Source organism: Pristis pectinata, chromosome 3 (assembly GCF_009764475.1).
Source record: "Pristis pectinata isolate sPriPec2 chromosome 3, sPriPec2.1.pri, whole genome shotgun sequence".
NCBI lineage: Eukaryota > Metazoa > Chordata > Chondrichthyes > Rhinopristiformes > Pristidae > Pristis > Pristis pectinata.
The window spans coordinates 84628171-84644685 of record NC_067407.1 but is presented as its reverse complement, the minus strand read 5'-3'; the positions used below and the strand labels follow the sequence as shown (position 1 = coordinate 84644685).

General features: G+C 40.4%; 1 protein-coding gene across 1 annotated transcript in view; it reads left to right on the top strand.

The window, feature by feature from the left end:
- The window catches only part of LOC127568616 (beta-soluble NSF attachment protein), a 32188-nt gene extending 20020 nt beyond the window's left edge, over window positions 1-12168 (top strand). The window contains exons 9-11 of the mRNA XM_052012579.1: window positions 1323-1391; window positions 3969-4019; window positions 8438-12168. Coding sequence (XP_051868539.1) covers window positions 1323-1391; window positions 3969-4019; window positions 8438-8536 — 219 coding nt within the window. The 3' untranslated portion in view covers window positions 8537-12168. The remainder of the gene's footprint in view (window positions 1-1322; window positions 1392-3968; window positions 4020-8437) is intronic.
- The last annotated feature ends 4347 nt before the right edge of the window (window positions 12169-16515 follow it).

Sequence of the window (16515 nt, the reverse complement as noted above, 5' to 3'; positions counted from 1 at the left end):
GGGAGGAATGGTTTCTAGTCGAGGATGGAGAGCAGTGTAATCCATCCCAAAGCAGAATAACAGAATTGAAATTAAAACACTTCGTTCTTTATTCCCAAGTGACATTCCTCTCAAAATGAAGAGAGAATAACAACCCAGATTTTTATGTGTAAATTATTTATGGTGAGGTTGTCAGCAATGATCTCATGGGAAGAAACTGAAACAACTTCTGATGTGTTTATCTGTGCTAGCACACATACAAGTTTGGAAGATTGTGTCAGTGATATCCTGCTCATCCACTGACCATGTTTCTGCTGCCAGCACTTATAAAATCTGCACTGTCTTTGCATGAAAGTGGGGTAATTATCCAGTATCCTCAGTCTGAAGATTGGGACTTAATCGACCATGAGTAGCTTCCTAAATGAGGTGCAAGTGTCAGAAGTGCCTGGATGGCTTTGAAATGTTACTCTTACAACTGTGGAGTCTCGTTCCCTCAAAAGAAAATGGAGCAAATTCTTGAAAGAATAAAAGTAAAATAATTATTTTGGGTTTCTTTGTCAATATTTCACTTTTAAGCCTTTTATATTATTGTAATTGTATACTTCCTGTTTTTTCTTACTTGCTGGTTGGGGAAGATTGTTTGTTTTCTGAGGAGAGGTTGGACAGAATACAGTTGTATCCACCGGAGTTTAGATGAGTGTCAGGTAACTTGTTTGAAGTATCCTGACAAATCTTGACAGAGTGGATGTTGAGAAAACATTTCCTCTTGTGGGAGAATCTAGAACTAGGGATCATTGCTTAAAAATAAGATGTCGACTATATAAGAGATGAGGTGATTTTTAAAAATTCTCTATGTGAGAGTCACAAGTCCTTGAAACGTTGTCAAAGAGCAGTGGAAGCAGAATGTTTGAATTTTTTTTTAGGCGAAGCTACATAGGTACTTGATAGGTCAGAATTTAGAGTTGAGAGTGCATTGCACATTGGCTGTGATCTTATTAAAGGCTTAATGGTGATGGCCTTCTCCTTATCCTAATATGCATGTTGGTACAGTTTGTAGTGTGTATTCTAGAGAGGATTTATTTGGTCTGGTTGGAAAAACCTTCCTGATGCCCGACCACCACAACAGTACCACCAATTTCCTGTAGAGGTTGCTAAATTTGAGTAGATACCCATTAATTGGTGGTTGTAGCTGACAAGCCCACTATATGTTCCAGGCAACTGTACATTGTGTATGGCAAAAGCCATTCTTTCACTGAAGAACTTGAATCAATACAGTGCCAATGTATTGTGCCCGTGTCGTTTCAATGTGTGGGGAATGAAATTAAGTTCTTCTTTTCTTGCAGCTGGCTTTAGAGAAATATGAAGAAATGTTCCCAGCATTTTCAGACTCACGGGAATGCAAACTTTTAAAGGTAAAGTTTTAAATCTTTGCACTGCGGGACTTCCAAAGAAAATGTTGGCCACATTCAGTTTGCATTTGAAATAGCAAAGTTCAGTTCTCGCAACAATAGAAAACCACTAATAAGGACTGAGAAATAGAAAAAATACTTGTATAGTGCGTTCAATGTAACAAAGTACCACATGGCATTTTACAGGGCATTATCAAATAAAAATTGACATCAAGTCACATACGAGATGACCAAAGATTCAGTCAAATAATTAGCTAAGTTACTTCAGTAAGGGAAAAGGAACATTGCAGAGGCTGACAGAAGGAAATTCCAGATTTGAAGGCCTTTAGAATTTAACACACAGGTGCCAATAGGGGAGCAATTTTTACATTTGGTGATGATTGGTTAGAATTGCAAGAAAGCAGATACAAAGAAGTGGATGAAATGAACAAGATAGGATTAGGGGTGTGGCCCTGGAGAGAGAGAGAGAAATAAAAGAGAATTTTAAAAATTGGATCATGGGTAGGGTGAACTCAAATGTCTGGGCGGATGGAACTTGTTGCATGTTAGGACATGGGGAATTAGAGATACAATCATCGGTATTGCTAAACTGTGAGCATAGATCTCCACGATACCCTCATTGTTAAAAATTAGACTTTGGGTCCAATGTGAAATTATTGGGCTGAATTTAGTGGGGAAATGCTGGCAGTTCGCAACTGCTGGTTCTCACAAACGTGCAAGTCTCAAACGTTCAGGCATCTGTGTTTCAGCAGTTTCCCAAAGGTGGGCTCCTCACTAACTAGATTCCTAGTGGAGTTTGGCAGCAAGAGCAGGAAATTGTGGGATTTCCAGTACCTGTGTTGGCAAATCTCCTCAAATAATCTTGTCAACTTTGACATGGTGCAGGGAGTTCTATTTCCATTTCAACAAAGGAGAAAAGTTGCGAGATCAGCAATAATTTTTTTTAAATTGTGGTTATTCTGATATTTTTGAATTTTTTGTTATTTTTAATATTTTAAAATTATAGTTTAATTTTGGAATGTTTCTCAAATAGTGTTTGTAAAGCAAAATACTGTGAATGTAGGAAATTGGCAATTTAAAAAAAAAACAAGATAATGGAAGTACTCAGCAGGTCAGGCAGCATCTACAGAGAGAGAGCAAATGTTTCAGATTGACGACATTCTAAAGAAAGGCCACTGACCTGAAACATTAACTCAGTTTCTGTTTTCAAATGCTGCCTGACCAGCTAAGTACTGCAGCCTTTAGTGATTTGACACTATTTATGATTGGGGCTTGGCTTGGCTGGTTTTCAAAGATTTTTGTTCCATTTTTCTGTGTGGACCCTGTTCTGCACTTCTCACCACCTTCCTAAACCCACATTGTGGGATTTGAATGTGGCAGGCTTTGCCAGAGAGAAAACAGTTTCCAGCGAGTTAGCCTCAGGAAACTTGCACAAGGCAAATGTAATTGATAGCTCTTCGCCTTCTGCTCAAAACTTCCACTTGAGCCTAAAAATGGGCTGACCTTGACTCTTTTCAGAGCCAGGGGTGAGGTTGTAACAGGTGACAGCTACAAGCCCAATTGGGCCTTTGTTGAGGGGGGAAGGGGAAGGAGGGGAGTGAAGAGTTTGAAATTGGACTATGGAGATGCAACAGACTGCAGATGCTGGAATCTGGAGCATAAAAAGAAAGCTAGAGGAACTCGGCAGGTCAGGCAGCACCTGTGGAGTGAAGTGGACAATGGACGTTTCGGGCATTTCATGAGGACTGCACCTTCGTCTGGTCGACCTTATGTGTCGACTGTCCATTTCCCTCCACTGATGCTGCCTGATCTACAGAGTTCCTCCATTTTTTTTGCTTGAAAGTGGACTAGCTTTGCTTGTGGGATTTGGAACATCATAGTTTGAAGGGGATTAGTGGGTAGGGAACTTGGGTGGCTTGTCACCTGAGGAAGGTTAGAACGTTCTTTTTGGGGGGGGGGGTGGGGGGGAAGCTTAAAATCACAGTGTGGGGCAGGGGTCGAAGGATGGTGGCAATGGGGTCAAAGATGAAGATAAGTATTATTGCTACCTGGCAGGCATCCTAGTCTGGCATCGTGCTAATAAAGCCATGTTGTCTGGGGGTGCCCAAGACAGGTGCTCCAGGATAATGTGGGTGCAAGTCCATGCCAACTCGAAAGGTGTGCAGCATGCAACTTACATCATCCTATGTGCTGGAATTGGAGGGTACACTAATATATATTTTTAAAAAAAGCTCGGTAGAATTTCAACAGTGTCACAAAACCATCTGTTGTGCTTCATTCCAGAAGAGTAAAATATTTTCTTTCTCATTTCTGATGCTGATTTGAAAATAATGGTAGCTGCCTGGTTCATTTTAATTTCTTGCCCGCATTCTTCCGCTCATCAGTCTTTTTGAGTGAGGTATATTCTACTCTCCCAATGCTAGCACCGTCCTAGACATCCCGCTTCACTCTCCTGTTTTTGCCCCTACCTCTGCATTGTCATTCCTTTAGTCACAGCTAGGTTGACAATGGCTGGATAATAGCCATATTGTGCACTCAGATCTGCATTTATAATTGCCTGTCCTCCTCCTTTGTTGATAGAAATTGCTTGAAGCTCATGAGGAACAGAATGGTGACGCTTACACTGAAGCAGTAAGTACAGACAGTTTGCAGATTTTGACGTTGTGTTAATGTTTCAAACTTCCAGCCTGCATGTGTCAAATAAGTGTTTCATAAACATGGCTCCATATTAATTTGTGGTGTGAGAGTTTAGATTTAATTGCTTAATTCACTTAAAAACACAGGAAGCAATTTGCCTACTGAGGTCATGCTACCATGATGAATTCTAATGATGCAGTGCGTTTGTGAAATATGTGGTGGTGCACATAAATCATTGTCTCCTGAAATGCTCTTTGACTGTGGCGTTGACTCAGTGTTCCCACTCAGAAACTGCAGCTCTTGCAAAGGTGACTTTTAAAATTGAAAAGGCAGGTTATGTTCGGCAGGACTGACTGAGCTAACACCAAGCAGGAGTCAAAGCCTGTAAGTATTTTGGAAGAAAAGAATATGTGAACAATCGATGGCATAGTTTGTGGAGGAGGTGGGTATGTGAACTATCCTGCTGAGAGATCAGAAGCAACAACAAAGGAGAGTACAGTAGCCTTGATGTGACACCGTCAGTTGCAAAAGGAAGCCAAAGAAAAGGTGCCAATAAAAAATTCTATTAGATATTCCTAGACATTGGTGTTTAACATTTTTCACTGTCACTTCTTCAATGTTTATATCCTCCTTCAAGCTTGCAGCAATCACTTCTAATACTGATTGGAATAGACCATAATACATAGGAGAAGAATTAGGCCATTCAGCCCATGGAGTCTGCTCTGCCATTCGATCATGGCTGATTTATTTTTCCCTCTCCATTCTCCTGCCTTCTCCCTGTAACCTTTGATGCCCTTACTAATCAAGAACCTATCCAACCTTCGCTTTAAATATACGCAATGACTTGGCCTCCACAACTGTCTGTGGCAATGTATCCCACAGATTCACCACCTTCTGGCTAAAGAAATTCCTCCTCATCTCTGTTCTAAAGGGACATCCTTCCATTCTGAGGCTGTGATCCTCTGGTCCCAGACTCTCCCACTACTGGAAACATCCTGTTCACATCCACTCCATCCAAGCCTTTCAATATAGGACTGAAAGGCCTGGATAGTGGATATGAATATGAACAATGGGAATTTAAAATGAAGTGCATGACTTGCCGGTTTTCATTGGTGCGTGGGTGAGGCAGGTAGACTATAAAAGTTTGGATTTAATAACCTGGGATAGGAAGAGTCAAATTGGAAAAGGTTTCTGTTCCTGGTGGTATCCGAGGGAAATGGGAACTGCATCACCTCAAAGTTACAGATTGTTCTGACTGAGAATTATGTTGCTGGATTACAGTCCTATCAGCACGGTGGAATATTGTACAGGCAATCCCCGTATTCCTGCTGTTTGAGTTATGGAAATTTGCCCTTACAGAATTCACAACTCACTAATTTAGCATTCTGGGATATGGAATAAAATTCACTCAAGGAATTTGTGTGTGAGGATGGGGGAAGAAAATAAGTCAACACAAAATTTATTTTTCTTTTCAATCCACATTTCTTGATGCATGCACTGATGACCTGGCTTCACGTTACATAAAATCATGATATGGCCCACTTTTTAGGAATGCAACCTCCTTTGTAATGTGGGGGTCACCTCTATGCAAGTGTGGCCTCTACTTGAAGAAGGATGTACCAACGATAAAAGTAGTGAGGCGAAGGTTCACTGGTTAATTCCTGGGATTGGGAAGTGGTTGGGTGGAGTTGAGGAGTGAGAATTGCTCTCTGTGGGGAGATGGAACAGATTGGGTTTATACTCTCCAGAGTTTAGGAGAAGGAAAGGTGATCTCATTGGTCTTGGGTTGAATTGTGCATTTCAATGTGGAGGTTCAGTTGCTGAGTATATCCATGAGAAAGATCAATAGATTATTGATTTGAGGGATATGGGGTTACTGCAGAAAAGTGACTCTGAGAGGAAAAAATCAGCTTTGATTTTTATTGAATGGTGGAGCATATATATGTGGCTTTCTCCGCTTTATGTGCCATAGTGACTGAGCTCTAGCTTCTTGGGGACTGTTGGGGACGATTGATAAGTGCAGGGCCTTGCCAAAGACACCCAGGTCCTATGACTGAATTTTAAAAAACAAAAGCTTAGTTGGAAGCGTGGACATTACATTGGCCCTGAATCTCATTCGGATAACTTGTCCGCATTCATTGGCTTCACTACTGGAAGCTCCAGTGTGTTCCAGCATGATGCCAAGGCATCTTGACAAAAGCGGAACAACTCCACAGTGAATTTTGCATTGCTGTGGTTGTTAGCTTGGAAACGAAACAAGGGGTATTTTACTTCCTGACCAAACGCAGTGCAACGAGGCCACATTATAACACACCACCTGCTGATTTACTGCCTGAAACGTGAATGGGCTGCCCTGTGGTAAATCAAGCTCCTCGTTTAAATACGGGGAACAGGCTTCTGAGTCAATGGAAGGGCAGGGCGAGGAAGATGTATATGTTTTTTGTGGTATTTGGAAAATAAATCTTGCATTGGCAAGGAAGATGAAGAGCAAATGCTTTGAACAGACAATGATTTTTGATCCCCTTCTGCTGAACCTCAGCAGTTTATCTGCTTGGGTCAAGGTAATATTGTATTCCAGGCTAATAATGGGACAGGATCCTGCACATTGGAGGATGAAGCCTGTTGGCTTTGATTGGGCAGTGTTGTTACCTGTTCGACAAATGTTTGGCAGGTAAGTCAGCGGATAGATTTGAACAGCATACCTGAGACCTAAACAGTCCTTCGGGTGAGAAACAAAGGACTGCAGATATTGGAATCTAGATGAAAAACACAATGTGGTCCTGAAGAAGAGTCCTGACCCGAAAAATGTTGACTGCCTGCTTTGCTCCACGGATGCTGCCTGGCCTGCTGAGTTCTTCCAGCATCGTCGTGTTTCTCATTCAGTTCTTCGGGTGAAGCAGCAATTCACTTGGACCTCCTCCAACATCGTGTATTGCAAATGGTGCCTACAATGACACCTCCTTTAGGTTTGACAAACCAAACACCGATTGTGTGAATGCTTCGCAGAGCACCCTCAAGATTCCTTTTGCTCGTCATTTTTAATTTCCCAATCTGACCCCTGTCTTTGGCCGTTGCGGCTGAATGTAAGATCAAGGAGAACAGCATCTCGCCTTCCAGACAAGCATGTTACTGCCCAGAGGACATTGAGTAGTTTTAGACAACCAACCTTTGCAGTTGGCTTTAGCACTGACCAGTTCCGAAATAAGGTCAACCACCTGTAACTTCAACTTAGTTTTTCTCCCTCTATTCTTGCTGCCTGACCCACTGTGTATTCTTAGCATTCTTTTTTCATATTGTATCTTAGACTTCCAGCATTTTTTCTCTCTCCTTTCTGTCCTCATTCATTCTTCTGATAACATCTCCTCCAGACAGATCAGTTGCAATTAACAAACTTTCAAAACCCTCTCTCAGCTGGCACCCCCTCCACGTATCACATTGTGCTTCAGTCTAAAGCCTATCACAGATCTTCCCTTTGTTCTCTCCACTCCTCCCTCTTCAATGCAACTTAAAACAATCATAGAATCGTACAGTATAGAAATAACCCCTTTCAGGCTACCTTGTCCATGCCTGTCTATCCATTAGGCCATATCCTTCTATACCTTTTCTATCTAAGTACCTGTACAAATGCCTTTAAATGCTGTAATTGTATGCCTCTACCACCATCTCTGCCAGCTCATTCCAGATATTCACCACCTTCTGTCTGATAGTCACCATATCCTTTCAATTTCTCCCCTCTCACCTTAAACTTGTGCCCTCCAGTTCTAGAGTCCCCTGCCCAGGGAAAAAGACTCTATCTATGCCCTTTGTTACTTTATGAACCACTCTAAAGTGACACCTCAGCCTCCTACATTCCAGTGAGAATAAACCCAGCCTAGCCAATCTCTCCTTATAGCTACAGCCCTCCATTTCAGTCAAGATCCTGTTGAATCTGCACCCACTCACTCTACATGTTCGATTTTCTAACTTTTCCTAGCTCTGTTGAAACTACTCCAGCCTGAAGCATTAACTCTCTTCTCTCCACAGATGCTGCCTAGCCAGCTGAGTATTTCCAGCATTTTGTATTTTAAGTTTGGGTTTCCACCATCTGAAGTTTCTTGCTTTTCATTTAACTGCATTCTTACCTGGCTTCTGTTGGACAGATAAGGTTCAAAATTCATCCCAAAGAGTAATTGTTGGAATTGAATTATCATTTCTTTCTGACCCAAGGGAATTCAAATGCTGGAATTAATGTGGTGTGTTTGATGTTGCATTGATGAAATTCTGATTAAAGATTGGAATATTAAAGTGCAACCACCCATCCCACACACAGTTGAAAGGTGTTTTAATGATGACAGCATTTTCTCTGTAAATATAGTGTGCATTTCAGATATTCTTATTAATTGCACAGGTATAATTTTTACTTGATCTTGTAGGTGAAGGAATTTGATTCCATATCAAGACTTGACCAGTGGCTTACAACCATGTTGCTGCGTATCAAAAAATCCATCCATGGAGAAGGAGATCTGAAATGAAAGATCAGCATATGTTAAGGCATTTTGCCAAATTTGTGACCTGCTTTTATGTGTACTGGGTTGTGACAAACTTGGTTATACCTGTTTCAATGTTAATAATTGGGTTTTGTTTTCTTTGTGTAATCTGCCAGTTATTGTGAGTTTAAGATATATTGTTGTGCCCATCTACTGATTAATGCCCAACGTGGGAACTGGTCCTGGCCATAAACATCACAGCACTACAAAGGGCATGGTAAAACTCTTAACATTTTGCTTGAAAAATGTTCTGAATGTTGGTGAAGTTAAAATTCTTCTTGTGTTAACGCAAGTCCATTGGGTAGTAGTTCAATACTGCAGCAAAGGATTGTGAAGAAACAAGTGCAAGAACAAAAGGGTCTGAATTCTGTTTCTGAAATTCATGTACTCGGATTAATCCAGTAGTTGGTGAAAGTTCAACAAATGACACACCTCTAATTTTTAAAATGATTTTTAATAGTATGGTATTCAGAAAGAAAAATTTAATTGCTGCTTCTGTATGTTACTGAGGAGTTATTGTAGGTGTTGATGTGAATACCATTTAGTTTTATTGTTGTCCTTTGTCGTTGACAATAAAGGTCTAACAGAAAAGGGCAATGTGATTTGTTTCACTTTATACTGAAAGCATTTTGTTAGTCATTCCATTTAGAGTTGTGAACTGGATGATGACTCTCTGACATTTAGATGGGTTAATGGTTTTTAAACTATTTAAACATTTTTAAGATTTATTGCTGATCAAGGATGTTTTTTAAAAAGCATTTTCTTTTCTTTTTACTTATTTTGTTCTGTTTTGCAAATGTTTCTTGTTACCCAGATGGTTCATGGGCACAATGGAAAAAGTTTGTTTTGCACTCATGTAATATAGTGCAGCCACTGGCTATTTTTGTTTACACTGCATAATTGATAAGGTGGAACCTTTTCCAATTTACTGTGTCTGAAAGGGTTGCAACTACATGGATGTGCTAAGTATTTTATATGAAAGTTTGTTTTTGTAAATCTAGAATTCAGTATTTTGTGAAAGGCTAATGCTGATTTTCCATGTCTTTGTCTTCTGTGCATGTGTGTTCATCAAAATTTATAACAGTTTAACTGTATATCTTGGTCCAGGCAGGCTTTCGACTGCAAGCTCTTATTATTGGGGACACATTTGTCCCCAATAAACAAATGATTCAGTTGGCTCTGCTAGTACTTAAGACTTGGAAGAGTTATGGTGGTCTAGTGTATGTAATTGAGAAGGATTATGGCATTGATCAGATATTGCCTTGCTCAGCTTAAAATAAGTAGTATTAGCAGTTACATGACTCTGGATGAGTGGACAAGTAGAGTTAATGAGCTGAATGGGGAAGTACGGTAGGACCAGGGAGCAGAAGGTGGTGCAAGTTCATTTAGGTCTCTGGCTCCAGATTATATACTTCACAAAATAAATACATTCCATCCCATGCACAATCTTTAAAAGCCAGATGCTTTATATATTGGGTCTATGTGTTGGGTCTTATTGTGTATCATATAGTATCCTAAAGTATAAATACGGGTCGGAGAGTTTCATTAGCATTCTAAAGCTCAGTATTACAATGGACTAGCCGTTTTGTTTTAAATGGATGTAGTATACTCATTTTAACTAAGCAAAAGATTGCATTTTATGTGACAAAGGATGTTTTCTTCTCCATTATTGTGAAGCTGTATCAGTGGGTTTGGGTCCTTAACAAAGCTTTTTAATCTATAGACCTGCTATGGGCTTCAAGTGAAAGTGTCAACTCGAGATACACCCTGCATGAGTAGATTTTTTTTTACTTGGCAAGTGTAAAACTGCTATATTCTGACAAATGAACACAAAGCTGTTGTTGTTTAACTTTGGTTATGAAAATTTCTGTATTTTCTATACTTTCAGAATGAAAATTGCAGCCAAGCCCATGTATTAATGCTAGCTGGGACTGATTTGTTCTCTGTACTACTTGTGCTTATTTAAATCTATTCAGCTGTTACATTTGGTGATCTGTTTTATGTTCTGTCCTGATAATGTTTTGAAAACTGATTTTTTTAAATGAAATCCTCAGCTGTTTAACCTAAGATTTTAAAAAATGAATGTTATTTTTGACTATTGCATAGAGTAATAGAATTTAGTATAATATATGGGATTTTGTTGTGAACGCAGAAGTTAGTGTAAGCTACGGGTGCTGCTTTTTGTAAATCTATTGATTGTCTGAAATCTGGAATTGCCACTTGAAACATTGTAAAACTGTAGTTTACCAAGTGGGGAAATGCTCACTTAAAGTAGTTCTTCAGAGATTTATGAAATGATGTCATATACCCATTATTAAAAACCATTAATGATAAATTTGATTCTTAACTACTATTACAGATTTTCTGTAATGTCCAATTATTTATTCCAGAACTTCAATATTAATATGATGGTAATGAAGAAAAATACTTTGCTTTGGGAATCTAATGGAGAAAAAATGTACTCTTTTTCTAGTTTCACAAATGCTGATGTTGCATAATGCAGTGAGTTGTAACCTGGCATATTGCAAATAAACACACGGGCAAACTAGTGAGGATGAAGTACTTTTAACTATCTTCCCTTGCATTCCTGAAATATGCCTTTGCAGTTACATTGATAAATGGCTACAACCTGTTTTACTGGAGGTTTTGGCAAGTGGCTTTCAAATTAATAAAGTTCCAGCACTTGCTTTGAAGAGGTGGTCTCCAAACTTGATTAGAATATTTGTTGTTGGGTATTGACTTGGAGAACAGTGACCCGCAGTTGGTAACATTCTCTCTTTCATCCCCATCCAATCCCAAACTAAATGTATTTGCATATTTCTGGAAATGCAGTTTGGTCCGATTATATAAATCCCCACGTATGGAGATGCCTTGCAAATATATTGATCACTGAGCTTTCCTTTCCCTTCCAAGATTTGGTGCCATGGTCGGCAGATCCTTGGAGAGAACTTGGTGCAAACATATCTGAAAGCCTTTTCATTTCAGCTCCTGGAAAAATCTAAATCTGTCCTTCATAGAATAGTTTAATTGTTAAAATATGACTTGTTGAAAAATTGTGACAACTGTGGGACATGCAACTTTAATTATGCCATAGAGATGCACAAACTTTAGGGTAGGAATGAAATTCCTTCTGAGTGGAAGTAGAAAAGAAATTATAATGGAAAGAAACATACTGGGACTGGCTCTAGTACAAAAAGGTCATTTAACATACTCCAATCTTCTTCTACCGCCCCTGTTTTAAATTGTACTTTATTTTGTTGTCAGGTGACCAGGGACTATTTTGTCAATTGACTAAGTATTTTATCCAGCATCTTATTATCTGTTATGGTGTTAAGCTTTTGCCACTAAGTTGTGTGGATTGTATGCCTGTTCCAATGTGTTGTTTGTGTTCTGAAGTGTTGTCCCAGTGTAACTATTCACATTCAGCATGTTATGAGGTCATATAAGCAATGTTACAAATCTACATATTATAAATCGTTTTAAGATCTTATGCATCAGGACAATCTATGTGATGTTTTGTCTCATTTACAAAACTGGTGCTTCTGGGGTGAAGCGGCAACTGATTTGTTCCTGAGATGAGCTAAATTTCTCAATGAAAATAAAATACTCAAGTATTATTGAAGCTTCATTTCTTCATTTTAATCTTGTGCAGTATACCCATGAGGCCCAATCCTTGGTCTCTTATTTACACAGTGCCGCCTTACTATTCTCATCAGAAGTATACCCAAGTTTCCAATCCCACTTCTATTTAACAGCTTTCCAGAATCTCAAAACTGATTAGAAATAAATAGCAGAGCGCTGGTTTTCCAGCACTTGACAAGATGAAGGGAAAGAAAGGCATCTTACGCAGTGGAGCAAAAATGTGACTCTTTCCTCTCTGGATATTCAATTGGACACCTCTAGTCAGGATACATTGTGCAATACCAAATTTCAGCATTTAAACTTGTAGATCCAGTAAAACACTGTCCCCAAAGAAGTATTCATGCTGAGCTTGATTGGAATGCCCTTTAAAAGGTCACTCCTGTTACAATGGGAAACTATAGGCAGCTTTAGCCTTCTGTGGATTCTGTTTACACAGTTTAAAATGCTCAACCATTATGGACACCTCCATGAGCTCCATTTAAAAACTACTTACCATGGTGAGATTGTTGACACATTTTGATTGGGAGTTTAAGGCCAGTCATTGCAGGCAGTGAAGACAAGGTCAGGGCACCCAAAGGACAAGGCAAGAAATGGTTATATTCAAAACCCCTATCCACATGGAAGTACACACATCTCTGCCTCCAATGAGCAATTTGCACAGGGTTAGGTTTACCAAGGTAGTTGTTAGGATATGTGATTTTCAGCAGGTGGACCTTAAGCTGTGCATACAGTCTTTACCTGCAGAGGTCAAGTCCTGGCCATTCTATGCCTCCAGGCCAGAGAATAGCTCTACATGTCTGCATCTGCTCCATTGCCATATTTCAGTTTGTAGATCACTGCAACGTCAGCAAGGTCATTGATGCCTCTAGCTGGAGAAAGGTCTTCTGCTAGTTTTCCTTCAGAGAAGAGGATATGGCTTTGTCTGCATTGCTGAATTTTCTCAAAAGTGCAGGCTGTGTTTGGCTCCACGTGTTGAAATACAGGTTCCCCTGCAGAACCCAGATCTCATAAATCAAAAGGGCTTTCACTTAAAATGTGTCAATATTGATCATGAGAGCTTCCTCATAATAAAATCTGGAAGCTGACATGGTTATTGTGCCAGACATGGTTCAAGGAGGTCAGTACCCCAAAGACAAGGTCTACTCATTCTTCTACCTCCATGTACTCCATCCAATCCTGCTGAGCATTGCCGGTGATGGCTATGGTAGTGGAAAATGCCGCTCACCTTAACACAGGAATCCATAGTGTTCACCAGTCTGAAGGCACACAGTTGTCAAGTCCAAGCTCAGGATAGGTTGTGATGGCCTGTTGCATGCCTCACAACCTGTCCATGCAGGTCTGAACCAATGCAACCAGGAGACAGGTGCCTGAGGAGAAAGGGCAGTGACACAAGAATTTGGCACCACAAGTGAGGAAAAGCCTGATTATGTGGATCACCACAGGAAGGACAAATGCTGTCAGGGCACCCTAACAGCCAAAATATTCCTCTCAATACATTGCCTCACTGTTAGCCATCTGTTTGTTTAAAACGTCTATCAGTGGCCTCACCACCCATTCTATCCCATATTTAATCTCTGCCCATATAATAACTTTTAAGAAGAAAGCAAAACCCACTGTTACTAACCGAAAACTTGTTCCTCACAGGAAGATGAGGAGCATGTGCAAAGTTAATGGCAGTTGGACAGCTTGTGATCACACAAAACTCAATTCTCATCATTTTACCTGGACTGGTTGCTAAGACCTAAACTAATGATCCAGGAACATAAGTTCAGATCCCAACACAGCAGCTGCGGAATTTAAATTTAACTAATTAAATGACATCTGGACAGGAAAAACTGGTATCAGTGACTGAAAATACTGGATTGCCAGAGGAAAAAAAATTGAACCTGCTTCACACTGCTGACTTTCTGGGATGGAGTAGTCTGTTAATCCTTAATCCATTTGGGCAATACAACTACATCTCTCCTTCTCTGTTAGCTGCTCTTAACTGCTCTCTGAAATGGCCCAATAAGCTGTTCAGTTCAGAGTAATTAGAGATGGATAATAGATGTTGATCTTGCAGGTGATACGTTACTGTAAATGAATAATAATAATAAAATTCCTCATCAACTCATCCAGTTAGTGCTCTCAACTACTGCCTATTAATTTCAAACCCAGAGAATGAGAAGGATTGCTGGCTCAATGCCTTGCTTGAAAGGGTCACCTCACTACATCTGTGGAGGGCACTTAACTGTAGACCCAGCTGCAGCTGCAGATAATGAGGCTTTAATCGATGGAAGCATTTAGCCTCTGAAGGATGAATTGCTGCTATGAAGGGATCCTAAGCATTTATATCGATACTTCTGGCCAATCAACTCCGGAAACACCCCTCCCTGAAGTCTGACTGTGTACTTCAAAGCAAGGATCACAGCTTTCTTCTTGTAAGGGGGATGAAGGGGTGGGGTGGGGTGGGGTGGGGGGTGGGATGATGGGGGGGGGGGGGGAAGAGCCCCTGCAGAGTAATTGCTCACATTGACTTCAGCTGACAGCATAATGAGCCCTTATTGATCCAGCTTCCACCTCCAGTCTTGTCAATTAGTACACACTTCTCACCAATCAAATGGATCTCTAGGCTGAGTAAGGATGCTTGGGATATTGATTACCTCAGGACCTACACTCAGGTTAATGTTCTCAACAATGAGCAAGACCAAGAGCTATAGTACTCTATGTGGCCCAGTGCAAGAAAAAGATAGTAATAATGTTGATGAAGCCTTAGTTATTGCATGTAGTTTCTCAGATGTGTGCTTTGTCATTATAGACTGCTATCAGTACTCAGAGAATACTGATAACCAGACTCTCTGGAGGATGAAACAGCCGCAAGCAGCAACATTTGATCATCAGACTTTGATTTCCAGGTATGTTTATATCGACATTGTATAGTATTTAACATTTGTGTATATTTACCCTTACTATCCAAGTTATTTGTGCTTTGGTTATGGGATAGATTAACCCCTTCGTGACCACCCAATGTACGGACATTTCTGCTTTGTAGTAAGAAACCAACTTTCAATATAAATGTCCTTATTAATAATGAAGAAAACATGCAGAGAGCTACAGCAGCATTTGTCATCGTGACTGTTGTGCAGAGTGAATGGAAGCAGAAAGCATGACTTGTTGCCCTTCAGTACATTGTAATATAGTGAGATGTTGACCAGGTGTATGGCTTTTTCTGGTGGGCAGGGTGGGGGGATGGGCACTATGAGTATTATTCGCGTGTTACACTAGTGTTCACGTTCAGAGAGTCAGATTCTGCTGGGGAGAATCATAGTGTATAATCTATGCAAAGGATTTATCTCTATTAAAGGACTCATCTGCCTGAGGAGTTGCAGCACCCAGCCTTAACTACTGAGAATTATTCTCACCTTGGCCAAGGTGAAATGATGGGAGACCTAGTTCAGGATTCCCTCAAGGTGATCTTGCAGGCTGAGTCAGTAGTAAGAAGGCAAATGCAATGTTACCATTCATTTTGAGAGGACTAAAATATAGAAGCAAGGATGTACTGCTAAAGTTTTGTAAGGCATTGGTCAGACCACATTTGGAATATTGTGAGCAATTTTGGGCCCCGTATTGAAGGAAGGATGTGCTGGGCCTGGAGAGGGTCCAGAGGAGGTTCACAAGAATGATCCCAGGAATGAAAGGCTCTACATAATGAGGAGTGTTTTATGTCTCTGGGCCTATACTTGATGGAGTTCTGAAGGATGAGAGGGATCTCATTGAAACCCACCAGATGCTAAAAGGCCTAGATAGAGTGGATGTGGAGAGGATGTTTCCATTAGTAGGAGTCTATTCTGAGGCTGTGCCCTCTGATCCTAAAGGGATATCCATATAAAACTGAGATGAGGTGGAATTTCTTCAGCTAGCAGGTGGTAAATCAGTGGAATTTGTTGCCACATAGAGGAGGCCGAATCATTGGGTGTATTTAAGGCAGAGGTTGATAGGTTCTTGATTAGTAAGGGAGTTAAGGGTTATGGGGAGAAGGAGGGAGAATGGGGTTTAAAAAAAAAAGTCAGCCTGGTTGAATGGTGGAGCAGACTCGATGGGCCAAATGGCATAGAACATAGAACAATTACAGCACAATTCAGGCCTTTTGGCCCACAAAGCTGTGCCATTCATGTCCCTACCCTAGAAATTACTAGGCTTATCCATAGCCCTCTATTTCACTCAGCTCCAGATACCTATCTAACAGTCTCTTGAAAGACCCTATCGTATCAGCCTCCGGCAGCCCATTCCATGCACTCACCACTCTCTGAGTAAAAAAAAAACTTACCCCTGACATCTCTTCT